The following is a 25,910-nucleotide window of genomic DNA, read 5'->3' as shown; positions in this document are numbered from 1 at the left end:
AAGTAGCCAGTTTTGTCACAGCTTCAGCAAGTCAACTTCGACTCTTCAATCGGACTAGCCTCATTATAACCTCGATAGCTACGTTGCCCTTTTGCCAATCGTTACTGGGAACCTTTCATATCTCACCACATTAGCTGGAAACTTATCAACAACTTCATTAACCTTCGACTTAATCCTCTCCGAAAAGTCACTATACTTATTCATTAAAACCCATCATGTACTCACCTACATCTTGAAACGATAATTGTCATACCAATTACTGAAAAATCAGCAATCAGTATTTTAAAATCTCGCAGCATTTCTACTTCAATAGTTATATAAACATGTAACGTCTACCTCTAAGACTTACTTACTTCGAATGTCAAGTTTCTGAAAAACATCTCGAACTACGGATAGTTCTCGAAATGCTGATGAAGCAGCAAAAACTGTAAACGACTTTAATAGTCAAAAGTTTGATGATAAAGAATGGTATGGTGGTAAAGCTGAGAAAAAGAGAAGGTTTAGAACTGAAAAACGGATTGAGCAGACCATGAAGGAGACTGTGGACAAATCACACGGACGAAATCTACCTTCAAAGGATCCAAATGATTTAGTGTCTGCTGAAATCGTTAGCGAACACCTTACTTCTTATTCTAAACCTTCACAGACAAATATTCTTCATCATCATCATATCTTGAACATTCTAAGATATCATCGTATCTTTTATTATAAATATCCTCGATATTTCTGAAGATATTTTCATAAGTATTCTTATCAGAAATCTTTTATCTCTTCGCAATACCTGCGATTCAATATAAAAGAAACTATGTTAGTTTTAAATTCTGAAAAATTCAAATTTAAAATAGGAATGTTTTTGAAGTAGTGTTGGGAACTGAAGCATGAGTTAGTATAATATAATGACACTTGATCAACGTGATTATATTACAGTAATTCATGCTGAGCTTCTAATGGAACGTGATGATTCACAGAACATACCGTCATCATGTGCCATTTACACGACTCTTACATTCTATCCAATCTTCAAACATATTAAGAACATATCTTCTTAACAGTTCTATCTTTTCAGATATTCTGGTAATTTGCCAAATCAAGATCGTGCCATTATGATTTCTTTCTGAGTACATTAACTATGTTCATTTCAAAATCCATATGAATTCTGGACCATTATTCGCTTGACTTGAAGTCGGGAAGAGGAGACAAAAGTATGGAACTCTTGAATATAAAAGAAAATATAAAACTCGACAACAACACATAAATTACAAACTGTGCATATCAATACGTATTGCCACGTAAAGGCACGGGAAAATTAATAACACTATAACCCCAAGATAATAGTAGAAGTAAATAAAATCCTCCGGCGGTAGATGAAAAAGAAGAATGACAGATATGAAACTTAAGAGTATATCAAGGATCGGAATGGGATGGAGCATATTGACAAATGTTTTTAAAGTATGAATTAAGGAGAAAGAATAGAATGTGTGAGTTGTAAGGAAACGACGGGGGTGGATTTATAGTAAAATATCCGACAGAGAAATCAAAGCAGATGATCGCATTTAAATCGGATCCTAATTCCCTGGATTACCGAAGAAACAAATCTTATTACGAAGATTTTCTCCAAATCTCTTGAACTTGGAAATCAATCCTATCTACATCAAAAGATATGACGAATCTATACCTACTCATTTCACTCTTCAGTGATAGCTTCACTCGTGCTCTTCACAAAATCAAATGGTTTCATCCATATTACTCAATAATGATAAAACTCTATTTATCAACTCATATTTGTCATGAAAACATTCTTATTGTTATCCATGACGACCTCTATCAAATTTCGGGGACGAAATTTCTTTAACGGGTAGGTACTGTGATGACCCGGAAATTTTCGATCAAATTTAAACTTTAATCTTTATATGATTCCGACATGATAAGCAAAATCTATAATGTTGAGTCTCGAAAGTTTGAAAACTATATTCATGTAATCAATTACCCTTTGACCATGCCTGACGATTCACGAACAATTATGTGTAAATAGATATGTATATATGATATATACTCGTTAATTGAAAACGTTAACAATGTGTTAGATATGTAATACTTTACATGAACATAATTTGATCAATATAGTTATTGACGAAATTAAAAGATAATATCATATGATTGAATTATCAGATACATTGAATTATGATTACAAGTCTCTGCTATGAGGTCCACGTTGAATTAAGAAATCATTTCTTTTTAACGGTATTCGGAATAAATGATAAAGTGATTTTCAAATGAGAACAAAGTATCACTTATCAAGTGTAGACAAAAACTAGTGGAGATTCCTGTTTGATCTCCAATACATATTCTACAATAATTTCTTGTGTTAATTATTTAACATTCATAATGATTAAATCATTGGAATAAGGTTCATCGACTAGATAAACCCATTTGACATGTTACATTATAATAATTTCATACATTTGATTGTTCTTTAGATTTAACCTTACGATACACGATTGAACTATAAGATAGAAACTAGGAACCATTATGACTTATGTATTATATGACTTAACCTTATTAAACGAAAACGTTCCTTGATAGGATAGAATTTGTTATTTAAAAGGTTTTGTTTAAATAGTGTAAATTGAATATATACAATAGGTTGAAATGATAATTATTGAAACTAAGTATATAAATAACTTGCAACGTGTACCTACAATGTGTTCATGAATATTAAATATATATATATGATTACAAATTAGTTATGTAAACGATAGTAACACTTGTTATTTGATTCAATCGATATTAAGATATTTTATTTAGAAAGTTTAAGGAAAGTAAACTAAACGTTGGCGCATAAATGAATTATATCAAATTAAGTTCAAAGTATAAACGTTACGTGTTATAAGATTTTCTAAACGAATTTAAAATGATTTTGAATATAAATAGTTTTGGAAAACTAAACCTTATAGTATTATTTGATTTACTTTCAAACGTACGATAACATTTTTTTTTCGATATAATAGAATTTGATTATAAAATGTTTTATGGATTTTCAATGATATGAAAATAAAAATAAAGATAAAAATAAAGGTTTCTTATGAGCACTAAAAGATTACAACATTTCATCTCAAGATTTCAAGTTACAATGATGGAAATCACTAAACCTGCGCACTTGCACGAGAAAAATCATAACTAAATCATACTGACTCGAAAAAGGGTGATTCTGGTGTCCAGACGTCCGTAACTCAAAAATATACAATTTTCGTGAAGACACCATACGTGGACCGCATACCTATCTACGCGAAACGCGTAATCTTGTGCCGACATATTTTGGTGGCGGCTCACTATGTAACATGTTTTTAATTTTTATTAATATTATATTATATTATTATATTATTTATAAATCTATATATATAGGATCGATCATAATTGTTTTCTAACTATCTATCTTTCACACTCTCTCTATAATTATATTTATTATTATTATTGTTAGTATTATTATTATTCTTAGTATTATTATACATAAAATACTACGATGAGGTCATGGGCGAGTTATTTCAAAACGGGTTTTATGAGCGGGATAGAGCTAAGGAAATTATGGGTTATAGCTATGGAGGTTATGGGTAATGTTCGGGGGTTTTGCTCGTGAGTCAAACTAGTGTTTGTCATCTCCGTTGTGTCTACGTACCTTTCCTGCAATATTGAATCTCAATATTGATACGTGAGTACTCATAATTTAAATTCTACATATTAATAGTGTATCCCTGACTAGTGCTCGAGAAAATAGGATTATGCATGCTTGCACTTTTGATATTGCCCTTAGATAGGTTATGTTGAATCTTGAATTAGTTACACCTGCGGTTGAGATAAGATATAAGATATGCATGTCCTTGAAAAGCTAGCGAAAAATTATGAACTTTTCCTTTAGATACCAAATGGTTTTGACGGATGGATTAAAAGTTATAGTCAATTGAATTTTTGTATTATTATTAAAAATGATTATTATTATCGTCGTTATTATCGTCGTCCTAATTTTATCTAATTATTATTATTATTATTATTATTATTATTATTATTATTATTATTATTATTATTATTATTATTATTATTATTATTATTATTATTATCATCATTGTCAATAAAAGGTTTTGTTATCAAAAACTGTTATTTAAATATTATTACTATCGTTATTATCGTTAAAGTTATAATTAGTATTATTATTATTATGATCATTAAAATAGTTATTATTATTACCATTATCATAATATTTATTATTATTAATATTATATTAGTAACACTCAACTATTATGATTACTATTATTATTATAGTATTATTTGATTTACTTTCAAACGTACGATAACATTTTTTTTTTTGATATAATATAATTTGATTATAAAATATTTTATGGATTTTCAATGATATGAAAATAAAAATAAAGATAAAAATAAAGGTTTCTTATGAGCACTAAAAGATTACAACATTTCATCTCAAGATTTCAAGTTACAATGATGGAAATCACTAAACCTGCGCACTTGCACGAGAAAAATCATAACTAAATCATACTGACTCGAAAAAGGGTGATTCCGGTGTCCAGACGTCCGTAACTCAAAAATCTACAATTTTCGTGAAGACACCATATGCGGACCGCATACCTATCTACGCGAAACGCATAATCTTGTGCCGACATATTTTGGTGGCGACTCACTATGTAACATGTTTTTAATTTTTATTAATATTATATTATATTATTATATTATTTATAAATCTATATATATAGGATCGATCATAATTGTTTTCTAACTATCTATCTCTCACACTCTCTCTATAATTATATTTATTATTATTATTGTTAGTAGTATTATTATTATTACTAGTATTATTATACATAAAATACTACGACGAGGTCATGAGCAAGTTATTTCAAAACGGGTTTTATGAGCGGGATAGAGCTAAGGAAATTATGGGTTATAGCTATGGAGGTTATGGGTAATGTTCGTGGGTTTTGCTCGTGAGTCAAACTAGTGTTTGTCATCTCCGTTGTGTCTACGTACCTTTCCTGCAATATTGAATCTCAATATTGATACGTGAGTACTCATAATTTAAATTCTACATATTAATAGTGTATCCCTGACTAGTGCTCGAGAAAATAGGATTATGCATGCTTGCACTTTTGATATTGCCCTTAGATAGGTTATGTTGAATCTTGAATTAGTTACACCTGCGGTTGAGATAAGATATAAGATATGCATGTCCTTGAAAAGCTAGCGAAAAATTATGAACTTTTCCTTTAGATACCAAATGGTTTTGACGGATGGATTAAAAGTTATAGTCAATTGAATTTTTGTATTATTATTAAAAATGATTATTATTATCGTCGTTATTATCGTCGTCCTAGTTTTATCTAATTATTATTATTATTATTATTATTATTATTATTATTATTATTATTATTATTATTATTATCATCATTGTCAATAAAAGGTTTTGTTATCAAAAACTGTTATTTAAATATTATTACTATCGTTATTATCGTTAAAGTTATAATTAGTATTATTATTATTATGATCATTAAAATAGTTATTAGTATTACCATTATCATAATATTTATTATTATTAATATTATATTAGTAACACTCAACTATTATGATTACTATTATTATTATTAAAAGGAACACGATATAAAAGACGATTTAAAAACTATTAACAAATTGATTAAGAAATAATAAGTATGAGTATCATGGTGAAATTAAAATATTGTAAGATATTGATTTAGATAAAATTATCGTTCTTGCTATTCTTATCATTATTATTATTATTAAAAGTATCGATAGTATTAAAACTATCATTTTAACAAAAATTATCATTTTAATAGAAATGTCATTGTTACTATAAAATATCATTAATTATTACTATTTTAAATAAAATGGTTATTTTAAAGTATCGTAAATATTAAAGTTATCATAACTAGAATTATCATTTTATCATAATATCATTTTTAGTAAATATAATTATTGATATTTTTATTAATAAGATAATAATAATTATTATTACAAAATAATACAACACTTACTTATTATTATTATCAATGTTATTTTATCAGATAAAAATGTAATACAAATAATATAATTACCTTAATAAAACCTATCATAACATTTTTATGATATTCAATGAACTTTATAAATTTTGTTATCTAAGATATATAAAAGTATATTTTTATGTATAAAGTTTTATTTATTAATAAATGAATTATATTAATTACTCTAATAAATCTTTTAAATATTTAAAATATAAAACGACGATATTTAATCTATATAATAATCATTCTGGAAATCATTTTGAGTCAAATTAACTTTTGTTGACTGTTGCATATTAGTCTCGAGCATTAGGATTGTGGTACACTATGGCTTGACTTAAATTGTTAGACAAATATTGACCGACATATAAATATATATACTTAATTTAGGTTCGTGAATCCGAGGTCAACCTTACACTTGTTCAATGATGTTATATGTATTTTTACTACGAAATACAGTATGGTGAGTTTCATTTGCCTTTTTACCCTTTATATTTTTGGGCTGAGAATACATGCGCAACTTTTATAAATGTTTTACGAAATAGACACAAGTAAGTGAAACAAAGTGAAACTACATTCTATGGTTGAATGATCGAATTTGGATATGCCCCTTTTAGTCTGGTAATCTAAGAATTAGGAAACCGATCTCCTAATTGACGTGAATCCTAAAGATAGATCTATGGGCCTAACGAACCCCATCCAAAGTACCAGATGCTTTAGTACTTCGATTTTTATCATGTCCGAGGTAGTCCCGGAATGATGGGGATATTCTATATGCATCTTGTTAATGTCGATTACTAGGTGTTCACCATATGAATGATTTTTATCTCTGCCGTTTGCGAATGACGGATTTTGAGATAGTTGTTATGAAAAATGAAATCTTGTGGTCTATTAAAATTATGAAAATGAAATGATTACTATAAACTAATGAACTCACCAACCTTTTGGTTGACACTTTAAAGCATGTTTATTCTCAGGTTTGAAAGAAATCTTCTGCTGTGCATTAGCTCATTTTAAGGATATTACTTGGAGTAATTCATGACATATTTCAAAAAGACGTTGCATTCGAGTCGATGAAGTTCAATAGAGATTATTATTGAGTAAATGACAGATTAGGTCATTATAGTTTGGATATTTTGAAATGGTATGCATACCTGTCAACTTTCGATGAAATGAAAGGTTGTGTTTTAAAAACGAATGCAATGTTTGTAAAATATATCATTTAGAGGTCAAGTACCTCGCGATGTAATCATATATTGTTGTATTTGTTCCTATGGATTGGGACGGGTCGCTTCATGGAGTATACGTTTATGGGATCACTAATCAAAGTCGCCGCCTTGAAATAAGCATTGTGGAGGTGTTATATAACGCTTCCGATATCGTTAATTTTCAACTGAGAAATGTTGTTTGAAACCCTTAATCGAATTGGGTATTTGTATGTCATAAATTTTAACAAATCGGGTATTTGATTTGCAGAATAGGGGGTTACCTAAAACAATGTTCACATAGATGAGCTGAAGGTATGTGTGTGTACTATTAAGTTTATCTTATTAGTAATTTGAAGTTGTAATTTCTAGATATAAAATATATAATTGGGTCAGGAGTATATATGTGTACTGTTAAGCATATTTTATAAGGCATAATAAATATGAGTTCCATGACTAATTTTACTTCTTCTTACTTTGTGAAGGTAACAATGAGAGATTTATTGGTGGATCTGACATCAAAGTTTTTTTAAAAAGTTCACAAAACTGGTATGACTTCATTACTTATTGTATCGTAAGAACCAAATAATCTATAATTGCTTATTTTTAGTTATAATTCTTATAAATTTTTAGACAAATGTGTTTTGAGAGCAAACTATAGTTTGCAGGAGACATAATGAACTACCTTGCCCTTATAAACCAATACACTTGGGTTATATATTAGTTCCACTTTATATTGTACTTATTACAAAAATGCACATTTTTTAGATTATAAAGGTGGCACTTTTTACCCTTATATACCGCAGTGACGCATTTTGAGGAACCGTTGCAACCTACAAACATTAAGAATATTACTTGAGCACTCAAGTGCACAAATTCTAGAAAGGTAGAATATGTGGAAATTATAGATAATAACATAGGCAGGCTGCCAAACTACACAATTTGTCAGATTGCTTAAGCAATCAGATAGGTCAAAGTGGTATCCATTAAAAAGAATGGTAGTATGTTAATGGGTTAGCCAGACCAAAAGATTTGAAAGTCTAACCTTATTATTATGCTATAAGTAAATGTTTTAAAACTTATTTGTAAGAATATGTTAATAATGAAGACTGGAACTCAGGCTATGTTTGTGTTTTGTTTTTTGTGTTTAATATGCTATTTGCATCTTTTGTGGGCAACAAAGAGCGACGACGACGATAGATCACATGCTCAAACCCATGTGCCTTTTCACGCATATTACTATTAAAAGACAAGTATTCACGATGTTTATTAGTTTACAAATGATTGATTTAATATCCACCTAAAGTTGTTGTTTTTCTGCTATAGTGGTTACAAATGATTGATGAAATGTCCAAAAAGATTACTAAAGGTAAATATTATTTTTGTTTATCCGGTTTTGTGTTTTACAGTTAGACTTTTTTGCTCCGTTGGTCCTTCTATTATACACGAAATTGCAATCCGAGTCCCTCAAGTTTTTTTTTTGATTTTTGCATCCTTTTAATTGCATTATTTTGCAATCCGAGTCCCTTCGTCACTTTGCCGTCTAAATTGGCCGTTAGTACCATCACGTGACCAAAACGTGATGGGTAAAATCGTCTTTTTGCATCCTGACCAGCTCCTTTATACGTTCAACAAGTTAGGTGCCTTCATTTTTAACACCTCTTTCTCTTTCATCCCTCGATTTTATCAAATAAAAAACCAAATAGCGAACCAAAATTTCATTGATCGATGGCTGAGAACTGGGTTATTCGTGCACCAGAGATGGAACAAAAAGATATAGATCAACTATACGGTATGTTTGTCAAACCCTAATCGTCATCGTTGTTTTTGTTTTTAAATTTTGAACAGTAAAACCCTAAATCGTTATTATGTTGCAGATATCTACCCTGATTTGTTCTCAATTATATTACATCATGGTGGGTATTTACGTATGGGTAGTGAAGTAGTTTACACTGATGGTCAGACCACCTACATTGATTACTTCAACATTGACACATTTTCTGTATTACAATTGCATGAGGTTATGCAAGCATTAGGTTATGATCCTATGAAACCTGTGTTATTTCGCTACCTTAAACCCAATACAAAGTTAAATAGTGGGTTAGAACTTTTAGATGATAGAGAACATTATGATGGTTTGATTAGTTATTTGGCAGATGAGGGAGATGAGGGTTTAAGGTATATGGAAGTTTTTGCTGAACATCAGGATCTCAAAGGGAAGAGGAAACTTATCGAACTAATTGATGAAAATGCACTATTAGAAGCTGTTCATAATGATGCAGAAGTTCACAATGATGCAGAAGTTCACAGTGACTCTGAAGATAGTGATTATATTGTGGATGAGGATAATGAGATTGTGGATGTTCATGTAGACATGAAAGACTTTAACTTTCACATTGATAAAAATGTTGAGTTTATGGGCAATGGTTCCAAAGTCAGTGAAGATGAAGAGGATAATGAAGATGATATTGAATTAGATGTATTGAACAATGATGGATTTGACAGTTATGAAACAGAAAGTGATGAGGAAGGTTTAAGAAAAAGGAAAAATAAAAAGTTTGAAGAACATGCTAAAGCTGATGCACAGATTGGTAAGACATTTTTTTATCTTCGCCAAAAGTTTGAAAGTGCTGTAGAGGTTAGAGAATTAGTTAAGTCTCATGCTATTGAAACAAGAAGAAAACTAGTATTTGTTAAGAATGATAAAAGAAGGATCCGTGTAAGGTGTGAAGGGGTGGTTAATAAGCCAAATGTTGGGGTCAAAGTTAGTCAACAATCTGAGGTGGGGCCCAGTAACATAAAGACAACTTGTGGTGTAGTTGGCAAGAGTAAAGCCAAATTAAAGGCAAAAAAGAAAAAAGTTGATAAGAGAGAATCTTGTGGTGGTCCTAAAAACGACAAATGGGTTAAAAGAAATTTAAATATAGTCTGTGAATGGGTGTTGTTGGTTTCTAAACCTAAAGGTAGTAAAGAATGGGAAGTGAGAACATATAAACCTCACCATCAATGCGGCCAATCAAGGAAAATACCATATTGCACTTATCAATTCTTGTCTAATAAGTTGTTGCCTCAACTTGTTAACAACCCCAAGATTCCAATTAAAGCTGCTAGATCTAATTTGGAAACAGATCTGGAATTGTTCATCTCTGAATATAAAACATACAGAGCTTGAGAAGGGCAACAAAGATGATACAAGGTGATTATTATTCTCAGTATGGTGAGATTAGAGATTATATTTGTGAGTTGAAAAGGGCTAATCTTGATTCCACTGTTAAAATTGATGTTGAGCCTGGAAACCTTAAGCAAACTACAAGGGTATTCAAAAGAATTTACATATGTTTGGGTCCACTTAAGAAGGGGTTTAAAGCAATTGGCAGAGATCTGTTGGGCTTGGATGGTGCTTTTATGAAAGAACCAGCCAGTGGTTGCATCTTGAGTGTTGTAGGTGTTGATTCCAACAATGGCATTTATCCAGTTGCATATGCCATAGTTGAACAAGAATGTGGTGCATCATGGACTTGGTTCTTACAAAATTTGGGTGATGATCTTGACTTGTCTCTCAATTCTAACTTTACATTCATATCAGACAGACAAAAGGTATTCACTTTGACTTTATTAATATAGTTTAGTCTATAGTTTATTAATATTCAATTGACTTTTATTAATAATTAATTTACTTAACTTAATATTTATTATGGTAGGGTTTGATACAAGCTGTGAGTAACTTGTATCCAAGTGCTGAACATAGACATTGTCTAAGACACATTCATGGCAATATGAAAGGTAGCTTTAGAGGTTTAGCATATAAGAACCATTTGTGGAGGTGTGCAACTGTGACAACAGTGCCTGAGTTTGAACAATCCATGCTGCAATTAAAAGAGTTTGATAATGAAGCATATGTTTGGTTGACTAAGATTCCTCCTCAAGAGTGGGCTAGAAGTCACTTTACTGGGAGGGCTGTGTCTGATGTATTGCTTAGTAACATGTGTGAAGTGTTTAATAGATGGTTGGTTGATGCAAGAGACAAACCAATAGTTACAGCTTTAGAATACATTAGAGAGTATTGTATGAAAAGAATTGTGAATGTTAAAAAGAAGATTTTAAAAACAAATGGAATTTTAACTCCTGCTGCAAGTAAGGTGTTTGAGAAGATTAAGTCTGATGCTAACAAATGTGATGTTTTATAGGGAGAAAATCAAAGATATCAAGTTAGTGGACATGGGAATGAGCAGTTTGTGGTTGATATTGAGTCAAAATCATGTGCTTGTAGGAAGTGGGAACTTACTGGAATACCTTGCAAGCATGCTGTTGCAGTTATCAATAACATGGCAGACAATGGTCTTGAAGTTGGTGAACCAGAAACATGGGTTCATCCAGTTTATTTGTTATCTACTTGGATTAACACATACCAGTTTACAGTTGAACCATTGAATGGAAGAACTTTGTGGGAAAAAGCTGAAGATGGGTACACTCTTGTTGCACCAAAGAAGATATCCACCCCTGGTCGACCAAAGAAAAAGAGAAGAATGCCTGCTAATGAGAAGGATGTGGTTGGTGTAGATGGTAAACTGTCATCACAAGGTATGAGTACAATTCTTTTACTTTAACTTTCTTATACATTACTTTACTTATTAATTCTTTAAAATAGGTAAGTTAAAGAAATGTGGTGCTTGTGGAATTTATGGTCATAACAAAAGAAAGTGTCCCAATGGGGGTACTAATGAGGCATCTACAAGTGGTGGTGGTGGAAGTAATGGTGGAAGTAAGAAGAAGAAGGCATCTGATGGTGATAATGGGGGTACTAATGGGGCATCAAAAAGTGGTGGTGGTGGAAGTAATGGTGGAAGTAAGAAGAAAAAGGCATCTGATGGTGACAAGAAGAAAAAAAGGAGTGATGGTAATGGGAAGAAGAAGACTTAAATGTCTGTGTTAGTTTGTATGAACAATGTATTTTGGCTAAACTTGTTATGTATTTTGTAACTTCTTTTGCTAAGCTTGTTATGTATTTGGTCAACTTGTTATGTATTTGGCTAAACTTGTTATGTATTTGGTAATGGTAGGTTTTTAAGTTGTAATCGAATGATAATAGTCTGTATTTGGTGGTCTGTATTTGGTAACTTCTTTTGCTACTCCTAATATATATGTTATCTTTAATGACTAATGTATTTTGTCACTTATTATGCTACTGCTAATATGTATTAGTGTCAATATAGTGTCAAGCAAAAGGTACCAAATGTAGTTCAAGAAAAAAATCATGCATTGCAATTAGATTGAAGGAAATGTCAATATAGTGTCAACCAAATTACCATTCTCCATTTCAAGTAGATTCAACAAAAAAAGATACATTCAAGACTTGTCTACATTGATACATTACATCATTCGAATACTACTAAAACACTGCAATTAACCGAGTTCAATTTGAGAAGTACAACATTACAAACACAACTCAGCTAACAATCAACATAATCTTCAGATTCCACTCTCTTTTTTCTGATTCTCTAAGCTTTTCATCAACTTCCAATTTGGCATTCATAACTGCAGATATGCAATCCAGTGTATTTGGAGGATCGTACCAAGCAAAGAACGAGCAATACGATATCTGCAAAAATAAGAAACAAGAATTCGTAACAGATATGGAATTATCAACGAATTGGATCAAGTCAAATTACCTTTTTTCACACGTATAGTAACGACGTCCGGGGTTAGCTTCAGAGTTTGAGAATCGTATTACACACGGTCGACCACACCAGCATTCCATCTCTACAAATTAGGGTTCGAATTTTTGATTTCAATATTTGGGGATTTATCTAGGGTTTGAAATGAACGAGGTGTTGAAAATGAAGTCACCCAACTTGTTTGCAACGTATAAAGGAGCTGGTCAGGATGCAAAAAGACGATTTTACCCATCACGTTTTGGTCACGTGATGGTACTAACGGCCAATTTAGACGGCAAAGTGACGGAGGGACTCGGATTGCAAAATATTGCAATTAAAAGGACGTGAAAATCAAAAAAAAAACTTGAAGGACTCGGATTGCAATTTCGTGTATAATTGAAGGACCAACGGAGAAAAAAAAAGTCTTACAGTTATAATGTGGGTGTTTTAGATCTGCAAACCAAAATACATCGATTGCACGCTTCAATCAGACAAGCACGCTTCAATCTTGGTAATTAATGACAATCTTAACCTTTAATCGATTTTATTACTGTATAATTGATGTGTTTTAGATTCCCTTACATGGTTGATTGCTTGCTTATAATTGATGTGTTTATCTTTATTATTATATGTTGATGAATGTTGATAAAAGAGATTATATATTGTTTGGTATAATATAATGTTTTCTACTATGTTTGATATAAACGAATTACGGTCAAAATCGCCTCTTCGTCAGTTGTTCCGGCACTGCCGGATCCGATAATGTGAAGGCAGTGATAAATGTTGAAGATTTAACTTGGGTTCATATGGAGATTTTTGAAGCTTTATCATTATACCTTTAATCTATTTTATTACTGTATATATCATTATACCTTTATTTCATTATCTTTCATTTTTCAGGGCTACTTGCATATAATAGTGATTAGAGGTTTATCTATATGCCGTTACTAATCATCGTTTGTTTATATATTGCAATTTAGGACATATCTGAGCAGATCAACCATCTATTATGGGTGCCTATCTTTGTTTTTACATAATTAATTTGTAGTTGATCATTTGATGATTGTGGAAAAGTGCCAATTTACTTCTTAATCATATTGTAGGTAACCTTCAGTGAATATGAAGGAATCATATGAAAGTGCCAGTTGACTTCTAAATCATATTGTAGGTAACCTTCTAAACACATGTTGATCGGTTCCTACCCACAGTTTTTGAAAAACCAACCGTTACAACAGGGCGAAAGAGAGACTTGCTACAGGCATCAAATCCGTTAATCAACGGTTAAATCTATAGTTTTGGTAACAACATCACCCTATAAACAATACCCTGTTGTACAATTTGGTGTTAAAGTACTTGTAGAGCATTTTGGTGAGTAGTAGTAGAGCACCAACAACTTATAAACAATGCCATGCTTATGATCATGGTAACGTTATGAAAACTTTAATGGAAATAGTTTGTCTTGTTTGGAGAAAGTGGATTTCTTAATGTGTCCACTTGAAGATGATGGTGATTATGCTGTTGAGATTCTTCAACAGTTCCACAATGTCAAATATCTTACGCTTGGATTGGAAATCTTAGAGGTATTTGGTCTTTAATGTTTATACGTGCATGTGCATATCTATTTTAATTTAATTTATATATTATATAATATATTATTTTTCAGGTTGCATCATTTGTGGACGCAGTCACAAATGTACCTTCTCCATTTGGTAAGTTAACGAGTCTCAAGATTTATCCACGAAGGTTGGAACGAAAAAAGAATGTACAGAAAGTAAAGATCCCAAAACAAGTTAGAAACTTTCTTTTAGGCGCTTCACCAAATGCTACCGTTTCGATATACTCACGCAAGGTACTTTCAGCATTATTAAATTATTAACATACTTTGTGTACCATATGATGATAAACAGGGGATTCCTGTTCATTTTAAACTGTATGATAACATGCAGGAGATGAAAGCATTTAAGTTTGCCACATCAGCACAACGAATGATGGCCAAGTTGCATGTGTAAGTTTCTATAGGATCTCAACTGTCGCAAAAGCAAACTGTAAGTTTTTGATTTTTTTAAGTTCTAAGTTGATGATAATTAATTGTCATAAAAATGCCAATAAATAGTTTCAGTTTTACTATTTGTTATGCTTTCAGGTTTTTGTTATCTATTACCAGAAATTGCTTGGAAGTTTTGTGTTCTTTTGGATTCAGCTGAAACTTTAAGGAATATATGTGATTTGGGGTTTTAAATATGTAAGATGTCTAAATAGACAAAATTACTCCCGTCGTCCTTGAACTTATATGGAAATTGCTGACGTCGTCCTTAAACTTTTTTTTTTGCTCACGTCGTCACTGAACTTGTAAATAATAACGTTCGTCGTCCTTCTGTTTAGTTGCTGTCTCTTTTCTCCGTTAACGTAAAGCATGTGCTAAACATGTGAGGGCAATTATGTCATTTTATCTCTTTTACAGTTCAAGGACGACCAACGTAATGTTATCTTTCTTACTTTCATCTTCATCTTCATCTTCTTCTTCTTCTTCATCCCCAATATTGCACAAACCCTAGTTTTTTTTTTTTTTCCACCTAACCTTCTATTTTTTTCATTACAAAATTATAAATGCTATTCGTAGTATATTAACACATCTAAATCCAAATCCAAACTTTAAAAACTAAAAATAAATCTCAATTAAACAATAAAATTATAATTTTCAATGCAGCAACCATTTTAGCAAATATATAACTTCTTTTTTTTTTTGAAAAGCAAACATTCAAATATATTTATATTAGCAAAGATCCATTACAACTCAAGCCACTCTAGATACAAGACATCTAGCAGCAGCAGATATGAAAACTAGCTCGAATCAAGCACACACCAGCACACATTGACTCGAACTACATGTATGCACAGAAAAACTCGAGTAATATGCTGAGATAGCAGATAGAGATCACGAATGAGACAAATATATATCTTTTTAAAAACCCAACAACATTAGCTAACGAACGATTATCAAAATTTTAACAAAAAGAAGAAGATTAAGGGGAAGAAAACTCACTTTCTTATACATCAACCATGTTCTACTTCTATTTCAAACACTCAAAATTGCATATAGCAATAATATATACAAAAATCTAAATCGACATATAGATCGGCAACATCATGCTCATCAACAGCATCATTGTCATCAACAACGTCATCATCAACAGCTTCACTATCAAAAACTTCACCATTAACACACTTCTTAGATTTGATCCAAATCAGACCCAAATCTGTCCCAGATCTGATTCAAATTTGACCCATGAACTCCGGTTAAACCCACTTCTTTAATCGGAAGGTTGAAGGATGAATGATGGTGCAATCGAAGGTGCAATCGAAGGTGTGGATCTGAGAAACAAACGATGGTGCAATCAGAACCTGGTGAAGACGATGGTTTGCTAAAAAATACTCCGTATTCTGCAACTGATCGATGCATATGTATATAAAAATCAATGAGTGTGTTTGAAAATATTGTTGTGTATGAAAATGAAAGTGATATTTGGGAATGGAATTTGTTGTTTGTTTGTATGTATACGATGTATACGATCGGTGACAAACAAAAAAGTACAAATAGTTTTTTGATTTTAATTTAATTTTGATATAGTTAATTAATATAAAATTAATAATTAATGAATTTGTTTTTTATTTAAAGGTATTTAAAAGGAACAAACAATGAAAAGACCATTTTACCCTCACATGTCTAGCACATGCTTTTAGTTAACAGAGAAAAGAGACGGCAACTTAACAGAAGGACGACTAACGTTATCTTTTACAAGTTCAGTGACGACGCGAGCAAAAAAAAAAGTTTAAGGACGACGTCAGCAATTTCGATATAAGTTCAAGGACGACGGGAGTAATTTTGTCGTCTAAATACAATCCTTATGCTGGCTATTTCATGTCGTTGGGTACTTGGATTGTTAATTACCAGTACTTGGATTGCTAATTTCTTATGTTGGAAAGTTTATTGCCACAATTTTATTTTATAGCTTGATTATTTCTGCACATCGAGAATTTTAACTAGCGTTACATAATACTCCTATCGATATTGAATCCTGATTGTTGGAAAGTTTATATCCACTAGTTTAATTGGTTACATAATATAGATATGGTGGTTCAATTTGAACATCCCGTTGGGTTTCATAGTCAGCTGTAAAGATGTGTCCTAAATTAATTCCTTAAAGACAACTCCTAATTTATATTGTTACAAATTATTTGTACATGAGACAAGTTTACGTACTACAATGTTATTATATCTATCTACATTTTTTAGATGAAAAATGGTGTGGTGCCTTAATAAATTTAAGGTGAATGTGAGTATACACATTCACCTCTTAAAGAAACACGTGATTTCAACCCTTTGTGATTTCATGACTTTTTACTTCATAAGATCACCAAATACAATATACATAATATGGCAATGCATGAAAATATGGTGGATAATTGTTTGCTTTGACTTTTCAAATAAATTCGGAAGGGATGATTTACTATGGTTTTCAAGTTGCTTCATATGATAGATCACTGAGTTAATTTCATGTTGGGAAGACGACGGTGATATCTATACTAATAAGTTTACTAGTGAAGAAGCCAATGAGATGGCCCTTACAATCATTAATGATATCTTTACAAACATCATTATTCTTACAATCAATAATAAAAACATCATAAATCATATCAATGAACATTGTAACACCGTACTTTTTACCTACTCATTTTTTATTTTTTTATTTTTTTAAAGATACTCACAGCGGAAGACTAATTAATTTACGTATCATATATTATTTACACAAACATATGATTACACAAAACACGGGTGTTACGTTATTACTACAAGCCATTTAACCATATAATTTATTACAAAACACATCAGAGTGACACTGTGTCAAACATCTGCAGCTACCGGCAAAATTCACCAAAAGCTGCTAATACACACCTGCAGGGCAAAACACTGTGGGAGAACTAGCATAACACTAAGTGAATGGCAATATCTAGGTGGATATCACTACAAACATCAAGCACAACTTATAGGCACTAGTCACTAATCACTTAAAGCCATACACAAGAGGATCGGCAACCCATAGCTGATCAAGCTGGAATATACCGATAGTCCACACTACTGAATCACTGGTATAGTCTTCCAGACGTGACGCACTCGTTAAATAGCATTGACCTCTTACGTCGCACAAAACACCTCGACGTTCACTGGTGCGCACATAATCACAAATAGTCACAATATTGGTCACAGACTTATTACACAGTCTAATTATAAGCATGGCACGGATCACTATACTTGTCACTGTATAATCACATCCATAAAGATAATCTCACTCACCTAGAAGTACAAGTACTCAGTTGTCTTATATCATTGAGCCTTCACCTTTCCGTTTATCACCTGAAAATATCAGTTCTCTAGTCAGTACACTTTTCAATCAAATTACTCATTAGCATAAATATCACAGCAATACAGTAAATGAGTCAGAATTTCACTTGACCCAAACATACAAACACTGTCACTCGCACGGATGAGGTCTCACTCGTGCGACTGACTATGCTCACTCGCACGGGTGAGTATCCCCACTCGCACGGCTGACCTATCATTTATACTAGTGATTATCAAACCTACTCACACGGTTTAGTGTCTCACTCGTGCGAATGGACACTTCACTCACACGAGTGAGTGCCTCAGACGCACAGTTGAGCAAGTACAGCAGCACAACTGCAATTCGAGCTTCTTACACCCAACCTAAAGTTTGATCTAGTGTTTTAAAACCTTATCATTAGAAACTACACCTTAATATGATTCCAAAGATAGTTTATTCGTAAAAAACGGAGTTACGGTTTGAAAGTTACAGCCTTTTCAATTTTACCAAAAACTGGCCACTGCTCAACCGCGCGTCTGAGGCCTCAAACGTACGGTTGAGCCCTCAACCGCGTGGTTGATCCCTCAAAAGTGTGCTCAACCGCGTGGTTGAGCTGTCAAACGTGTGGAAGCTGTAGAACAGCTCCAGCTCGCTGTTTTCGCGTTTTTTGACCCCAAAACTCGATTTCTGCAAGTTTTGATCAATCCAATGACCCAAGAATACTATATAACACATATATAATCTATTTCTAACCTCAATCAAGCATAACAAAAACATTCAAAGCAAGAATCAAGCATAAAAGTTAACTTTTTCAAAATTCATTTACAACTCAATTTAATTCTTCAAAATATGAGATTTATACCTTGTTTTGATGCTTGAAATTACTTGAATCAGATACATGAAATCACAAGCTTCGAATTACACTTTTGATTTTAGGATTTAGAAAGCAAATGTGTGTTTTAGGGTTATGTTCTTGCTAAAATTAGCAAGTAATGAGACGTACAGTACATATATCTATATTGGGTTTCTTCATTGTGAGGAAACCCTACTCCGCATAACACACGGGTATTTACCAATTATCTGAAACCCAAAATCTTTAATAACTTATTCATTCTAAGTCCAATTCACAGAAGGAAATATGTTTTGTGACCCTTGTCACAAAACGCACATTATCCCATACACAATAATTATAAAACACATAATTATTAAAATCACTTTAATAACACAGAAGGGTAAATAGGTCATTACCTACTAGTCCCAAAGTGAGGTTGTTACAAATGAACATCTATTTAAAACCCTAGTATTAAAGGTAATAAAAAAATTAAATATAAACTAAAATTATGATCAATGTGTAACATCCTAAGATCGGGCCTAGGTGAAAATGATCAAATTGCCCATGTATGGTGTTAATTAGTGATTTTAATAATTATATGTTTATAATTATTTGTGTATTTGGTTAAGACCAGTTTGTGACAAGGGTCACAGAACAAGTTTGTTTATTTAAATTGGACTTCGTTTGGGTCGCCTATTGATGAACGAAAGATTTTAGATTACTAATAAATACCCGTGTGTTATGAGGTATGGAATTTTAATCCATTTTATACTATATGGCAGCTCATTTCTTGATTTCTCTAGAAAAATCCCAAAAACATCTCGTACTTACTTTCACTCCTAAATCTCTAACCCTAGATTTAATCTAAGAGTGAAATTGGATCAAGTGAAGCTTGCTACTGAATTCTTGCATCATCTATAGCTTATATTTAAGGTTTGTGCTTCAGATTCTTGCTTTAATTCATGTTTATGTGAATTTTTGGGTTTTTGTATAAAGTGCATTTTTGGACTTGAATCTTGCTCATAAGTGTTAGATAGACTTGTTTGATGTTGATAAACTGATTTAAGTATGTTATATGAGCTTCATGTACTGTCAATCGATCATAAACATGTTTGAAATGAGATTAAAGTTAGGTTTTTGTCAAAGTGGGTTTTGATGTCAAATTGGTTAAATTTGTTGTTGTTTTGATGTAATATTTGTGGGTTTATGTTCCTAAATGTTATATAAACATGATGTGGTAAGTTTTGAGGTCAAAAACGAGTCCTGGAGCAAGAATTGGTCGAATATGGCTTAAACCCGTCACTTTTTGCAGTTTCAGCAGCTCAAGAACACACTCGGTCGAGTGTCTTTAGACACTCGGTAGTGTGTCTAGACACTCGGCCGTGTGTCTCTAGACACTCGGCCGTGTGTCTTTTCAGTGGGTAGTGTGTCTTTTCAACATTAAATTGTTTTGGTCGTAACTTTCAAACCGTAACTCCGTTTTTGATAAATCAAATATCGTTGGAATCGTATTGACGAGTACTTTACAATGGTAAACTTTTAAGAAGGTAGATCAAACTTTAATTTGGTCAGAAAAAGGGGGTTTAGAGTGTATGTCTTGTTTTGCACGCACTTGAATGTCGTTATTGAATGGAATTAGGTTGTAGACTTATCCAATGATGAATATATGATGTTATGACTTGTTTTAAAGTTATGATTGAGTATATATGTATATATGTATGTGTATATATATATATGTGTGTGTGTGTGTGTGTGAATATGCATATATGTGGGTACGTATACATATTGTCTAGGTATATATGTAAGTGTTAGTTTATATATATATATATATATATATATATATATATATATATATATATATACTGTAATTGTGATATAGTTAGTATTGGAGTACGATTACTAACTTGTGAGTATTGTTTTCAGGTGATACAGACGAGGAGAAGACTCGGTGACATTAGACTATCGAGTGATGTCGGTATCGGTGAGTGGGACTAACTGGAGTATATAGTATAGAGTAACATGTTACATTATGATTACCATGCTTGTTAGATATACATACTGTTGTGGTTAGTTAGTACGTTGTGATTAGTTAGTACGTTGTGATGACTGCGTGTTAGTTGATGCTTGTCTGCTGAAGCCCAGTGCGTCCCTATTGTGTGGTAGCCTCGGTAGGAGAGATCAACCTGCGGGTTGGGTTCCTCATGTGGTAGCCTAGTCAATCGTGGTGTATATATATGTGAATGACGCGTCCGTCGCGTGTGGATTATATATATACAACACGGTGGTGGAGGAACTTCTGGTAAGCCCCAGTTCGATCAGCTGGTGGTTAATGGTTTGGCCGAGCCACCAGAATCTCTTTAGATGGCACTTGGGTGATGTTTATGTGTTAGACTAGGTGACATGATTAGTATGACGGTTCCTGTATGCTATTGCTTGTAGTTAGTTGCACTCACTTAACATCGTGCTAATCACCCACATCTTCCCTGCAGGTTATGGATATGTTGTATGATAGTTATCAGGGTGAAGATGGGATGTTGGAAGATATGTTTGACAAAGCCGGAAACTCTGATGTCGTGTCTTTTATATTAAAAGCTGTTTTAATGTTTAATATAATACCCGGTCATTTATTTATTGACGTGTTTATTATTAATGGGATTTTATACATATACATGTTTATATAATATATCTATAAACTGGTCTTCCGCTGTATTTAAAAAAAAGATCTGGGTGTTATACAATGTGATGTAAATAAAAATAGGTACCTCAGAAAATTACTGAAATCACTAAAAATCGAGATGCGATTACTCACAGATTCACAAATTTGTTTGAAACTAGATAAGTGTGAGTGGAAATTGAAGTTGGGAAGCTATGAATTGAGAGTATGCTACTGGATGTTAATGTCAATTGTCGTTATTTCCATTTGTGTTAATCTGTCTGTGACTACAACTATAAGTACTGGATCAAATTATTACTATACACGTGTCAACGACACTTCTGAAATCAGTGTGAACTGGCCCGTTAAGACACGTCGCAGGCCCAACTGGTCCCAGGCCGTAGTTAACTAGCACACAACTCAAGTTTAGAAGAACTATTGACCAAAGAGCATAATTTTCGAACTAACCTATAACGATTCGCTCTCAGAAAAAATGTCAAAATTAATTACGACGATTCATGTTTTCTTAAATTGATTCCCGGGGTTCATGATTCATCTTTGTTGTAACTTCCGGCTTTTAGGTATATTGATCGATGGTTTAATCAAGTGAACCAGATGACGTTTGGAGGAAGGAAGAAAAATTTTATGAACTCTAAAATTTGATTTAGTTTGAAAGACCCCTCGCATTTTTTTCTCTTATTACATTGTAATTGTAGATCATAAATAAAATTAATAATTAATAAATAGTTAATAATCACCGATATTGTTTCATTTTTTGTGTTAAGCCAACTAAAATCAATTTAAATATAAAAACGACAAAATTACACGTATAGTCCTTGTGATTTGCTCAAAAACACGCGGATAGTCCAGATTTTTTCAACTTTATAGTCCAGAAGTTTGCATTTTCGTTCGCGGATAGTCCAGCCATCTGACAGACGTTAAATTTTCTGTTAAGCCATGGCATGTGCCAAAAGCACATGAGGATATTTTTGTCATTATCCATTCTTGTCCTCTTTCACTTTTAAAAACCTCTACTTCTCATTTTTCCATATCCAATTTAACTCCTTCAAAATCAAATACCTCCTTAAAATCACTATCATGAAATCACTTGTACCATCATCATCATCATCATCATCATCATCCATCGTCACTCTCATCATCCATCGTATTTTTCAACCGTCATCATCATCCATCGTCGTTGTTTCATCTTTACTAGATCTATACACATATTTGGTTCGTCCAACACCATCTTGATTCAAGGTCGTGATAAAAGAATTCAAGAAGTGAAAAAATAAACTAAGTTTTTCATTTTCCGATTTCTTACCAATAAAAGTAGAAGCCCTAAAGAAATCCAGATCTCTTTCACCAAGTAAGCACCATTAGAGCTACAGAGACGGCGGATGACGGAGCCAAAAAATACAGCGATGCGGACATAAGTAATGGACATTACAAAATTGGACTATCCGTACAAACAATGTATACTTGTGGACTATTCATGTTGTCAAAATCAAGTTTGGACTATCCATGTATTTTTTTAGCAACCCACAAGCATTGTCCGTGTAATTAAGTCTATAAAAAATTACCCCTAAACATGTTTTAGCGGTTACACAGAATTTAATAATAAAGGTTAGGGACGATTGGGGTAATTAAGTATATATTTTTTTATATAACTCCGTAAAAAAAAAATCGGCCCCAATTTACAAAGATCATCATTCCAACCCTACAAATTCATAATCTCTGGCTGTCGTCTCTCATTGTTTCGGTTTCAATTTCAATTTTTCTTGTTTGTGTACGCGGTTAATTTTAAGGATCCTGCGGCTTCTAAATGTATGCTTTCTTCTTTTCTGATTATTATTGTATTCATTCGGCTAGGGTTTTGAAAAAATATTCACAAAACGTTATTTTATTAATGCAATTTGCATAACGATTCATAATTATTCTTGTTTTATTTGTTTTACATGGTAAAATCAACAATTTCAAGAGGCATTACAGTACAATAAATTATAATTTTCTATTGGTTTCCCCTGTTTAATGATAGAATTAGAATTTTTTATGATCAAAACTTACTTGTGTTCAGTATGTCCTGATTCTCTTGTAGCTTAAATAGTAACAATTGAGGCAGAAGGCTGCGATAGACTAAGCAGATTGCCACACGATCTCATCAATCAAATTTTATCTGAGGTGCAAGTGTTGCAGAATGTCGAATTAGCACAAAAAATTATGGATGAGTTGCAGATGCTGCTGCTAGAGCATGAGAAAATTATTATTGATGAGACCAATAAAATTCTTACAGATCAGAGTGAAGCACCAATAGTGTTTAATATGAATGAGCAAGGGGGGTATATTTCAAAGACGTATGGATGCCACAGATCATTAACTCTTGGAACGATGTGATTGTGCAGATTGGTCAATTGAAAGATACAGTTAGTGACATTTCTTCAATGTTGGGTGATATAGAAGACTTACTGAACAAACCTCCAGCATCCAAAAAGGACGGGATTCAAACACGTTTTAATAGCTTACATGCAGAGGCCTACCGTGTTATGAAATTAATGATGATAAGCATACGTGAATCTGAGTCTTCCATCCTTGAGTTGCTATCACCACCACGCTAGCTAGCTAGCTAGCTAACTTAAGTTTCTGATTTATATATATATATATATATATATATATATATATATATATATATATATATATATATATATATATATATATATATATATATATATATATAGTTCTTCTTGTTGTTGGAATGTTTGTCGGCATCCCGATAACAACATATTTATCCGTTTTCTTAAGTTTCTGATTTATATATGCTCATATAATTTATACCTATTTTTATTTTTATATTGATGTTTTTATGAGATGTTCATTAATGGTGTTGTGCCTTAATTAATTTAAAGTGAATGACACATTCACCTCTTAAAGAAAGACATGATCTCAACCCTTTGTGATTTCACCTAGTAGCTCATGTGGTAGTTGTCTGATTCTCTTAGCGAGGGGTCAGAAGTTCCGTGGAGTGCAACATTGCATACAAGGTTGCCCTTTACCCTTGAATTGCACCCAAGGGTGCCTTCCGCACATCGCGTTGCGGGGGCAATGGGGAGGGGGTTTTACCTTTCATGCTTTCGGATTGAGCCAGGTTTACTCTTAAGCAGCAGTTGGGGGCGGGTTATGCAACTGTGGGAGATGAACACGTGAGTGGTTAAGTCCCCTGGGTCATCCTCGTACTGTTTAAAAAAAACAATATACATATTGATAATGCAAAAAATATTATGGTGGATATTGGTTTGCTTAGAGTTAGTAAATAAATTCGGAAGGGATGATTTACTATGGTTTTCAAGTTGCTTCGTATGGTAGATCGCTGGGTTAATTTCATGTTGGGAAGACGACGGGTTTTGTTCTAAAAAATCACTGGCATTGCAATGTTGTTTCTGTATAGCCACTTTAGTTACTTTGTGCTGAATAATTTGTGAATGTTCTTATATTTCATGCATATGCTCATAGAAGTGAATTGGAGTCGAATGAGATAATGGTTCCATATTTCTAAATTAAAAGTTATATGGATCGGTCCTACATGTGTGGTATGTGATTTTAATTCAATGTGTATTCAACACGAAGGTTAAGAGAGGAGGTGACGAGATCAATATTTTGAAGTTTATTGCGTTCATTCCAATAGTAAATCTTTAAGATTTTCACTCACAGACGTCCTGTCGATTTCAATTTTTCATATGAGCCATGTTCAGTTATTAAAAAATAGGCCTTTAGTATACAAAAGTTACAAACAATTGTAAGAGTAAGTTAACTGCATACTAAAAAATAATGCTAAGTACAAAAATCAGTCATAACAATATTGTTCATTAGTAGTAAATATTGTTCGATTATAGGCCCCTTCAGATTATGGGCTTTGTGTAAACGTTCATGTTGAACACCCTCAAATCAGCCCCTGTTTTCACTGTTATTACTAACTTACCATCGTTTTAATTTAAATTAAAATCTCATACATACAAATTTCATTAGTTACTGATCGGTATCAATTACGGAGCACAAAGTATTATAATGTGACAACATATGCATACATCCTACACGAGATAATTTTATGTGTTATAATGTTATTACTTCGTAT

General features: G+C 32.4%; 3 protein-coding genes across 4 annotated transcripts in view; all 3 read left to right on the top strand.

Annotated features, from left to right (window-relative positions):
* LOC139876628 (uncharacterized) overlaps nucleotides 1-25,910 on the top strand; it is a 121,383-nt gene that overhangs the window by 39,507 nt on the left and 55,966 nt on the right. The window lies entirely within an intron of this gene.
* Nucleotides 10,451-12,184, top strand: LOC139874369 (uncharacterized). Its single transcript, XM_071861810.1, has 4 exons — nucleotides 10,451-10,861; nucleotides 10,966-11,403; nucleotides 11,452-11,845; nucleotides 11,913-12,184. Exons 1-4 carry the CDS (start codon nucleotides 10,451-10,453, stop codon nucleotides 12,182-12,184), a joined length of 1,515 nt encoding a protein of 504 aa, XP_071717911.1.
* LOC139877748 (uncharacterized) lies at nucleotides 13,899-21,829 on the top strand. 2 transcript variants are annotated; one of them, XM_071865173.1, is made up of 7 exons: nucleotides 13,899-13,931; nucleotides 14,022-14,086; nucleotides 14,372-14,498; nucleotides 14,582-14,767; nucleotides 14,865-14,923; nucleotides 21,055-21,112; nucleotides 21,621-21,829. In XM_071865173.1, the coding sequence occupies exons 3-6, from the start codon at nucleotides 14,403-14,405 to the stop codon at nucleotides 21,056-21,058; spliced, it is 345 nt and encodes a 114-aa protein (XP_071721274.1). In that variant the 5' UTR covers nucleotides 13,899-13,931; nucleotides 14,022-14,086; nucleotides 14,372-14,402; the 3' UTR covers nucleotides 21,059-21,112; nucleotides 21,621-21,829. The 2 variants fall into 2 exon arrangements, with proteins under 2 accessions (XP_071721274.1, XP_071721273.1); XM_071865172.1 differs by having other exon boundaries at nucleotides 14,865-14,963.

The sequence above is a fragment of the Rutidosis leptorrhynchoides genome, chromosome 11 (assembly GCF_046630445.1).
Source record: "Rutidosis leptorrhynchoides isolate AG116_Rl617_1_P2 chromosome 11, CSIRO_AGI_Rlap_v1, whole genome shotgun sequence".
Lineage (NCBI taxonomy): Eukaryota > Viridiplantae > Streptophyta > Magnoliopsida > Asterales > Asteraceae > Rutidosis > Rutidosis leptorrhynchoides.
Note: the sequence above shows the minus strand (reverse complement) of the source record. Positions and strands in the feature narration are given on the sequence as shown.

Coding starts and splice junctions, on each gene's coding strand:
- LOC139874369 (XM_071861810.1), top strand. CDS start 10,451: ATGATACAAGGTGATTATTATTCTCAGTATGGTGAGATTAGAGATTAT. Junction 10,862..10,965: donor TCATATCAGACAGACAAAAG/GTATTCACTTTG, acceptor TTATTATGGTAG/GGTTTGATACAAGCTGTGAG. Junction 11,846..11,912: donor TGGTAAACTGTCATCACAAG/GTATGAGTACAA, acceptor TCTTTAAAATAG/GTAAGTTAAAGAAATGTGGT.
- LOC139877748 (XM_071865173.1), top strand. CDS start 14,403: ATGTGTCCACTTGAAGATGATGGTGATTATGCTGTTGAGATTCTTCAA. Junction 14,499..14,581: donor TTGGATTGGAAATCTTAGAG/GTATTTGGTCTT, acceptor ATTATTTTTCAG/GTTGCATCATTTGTGGACGC. Junction 14,768..14,864: donor TTTCGATATACTCACGCAAG/GTACTTTCAGCA, acceptor GATAACATGCAG/GAGATGAAAGCATTTAAGTT.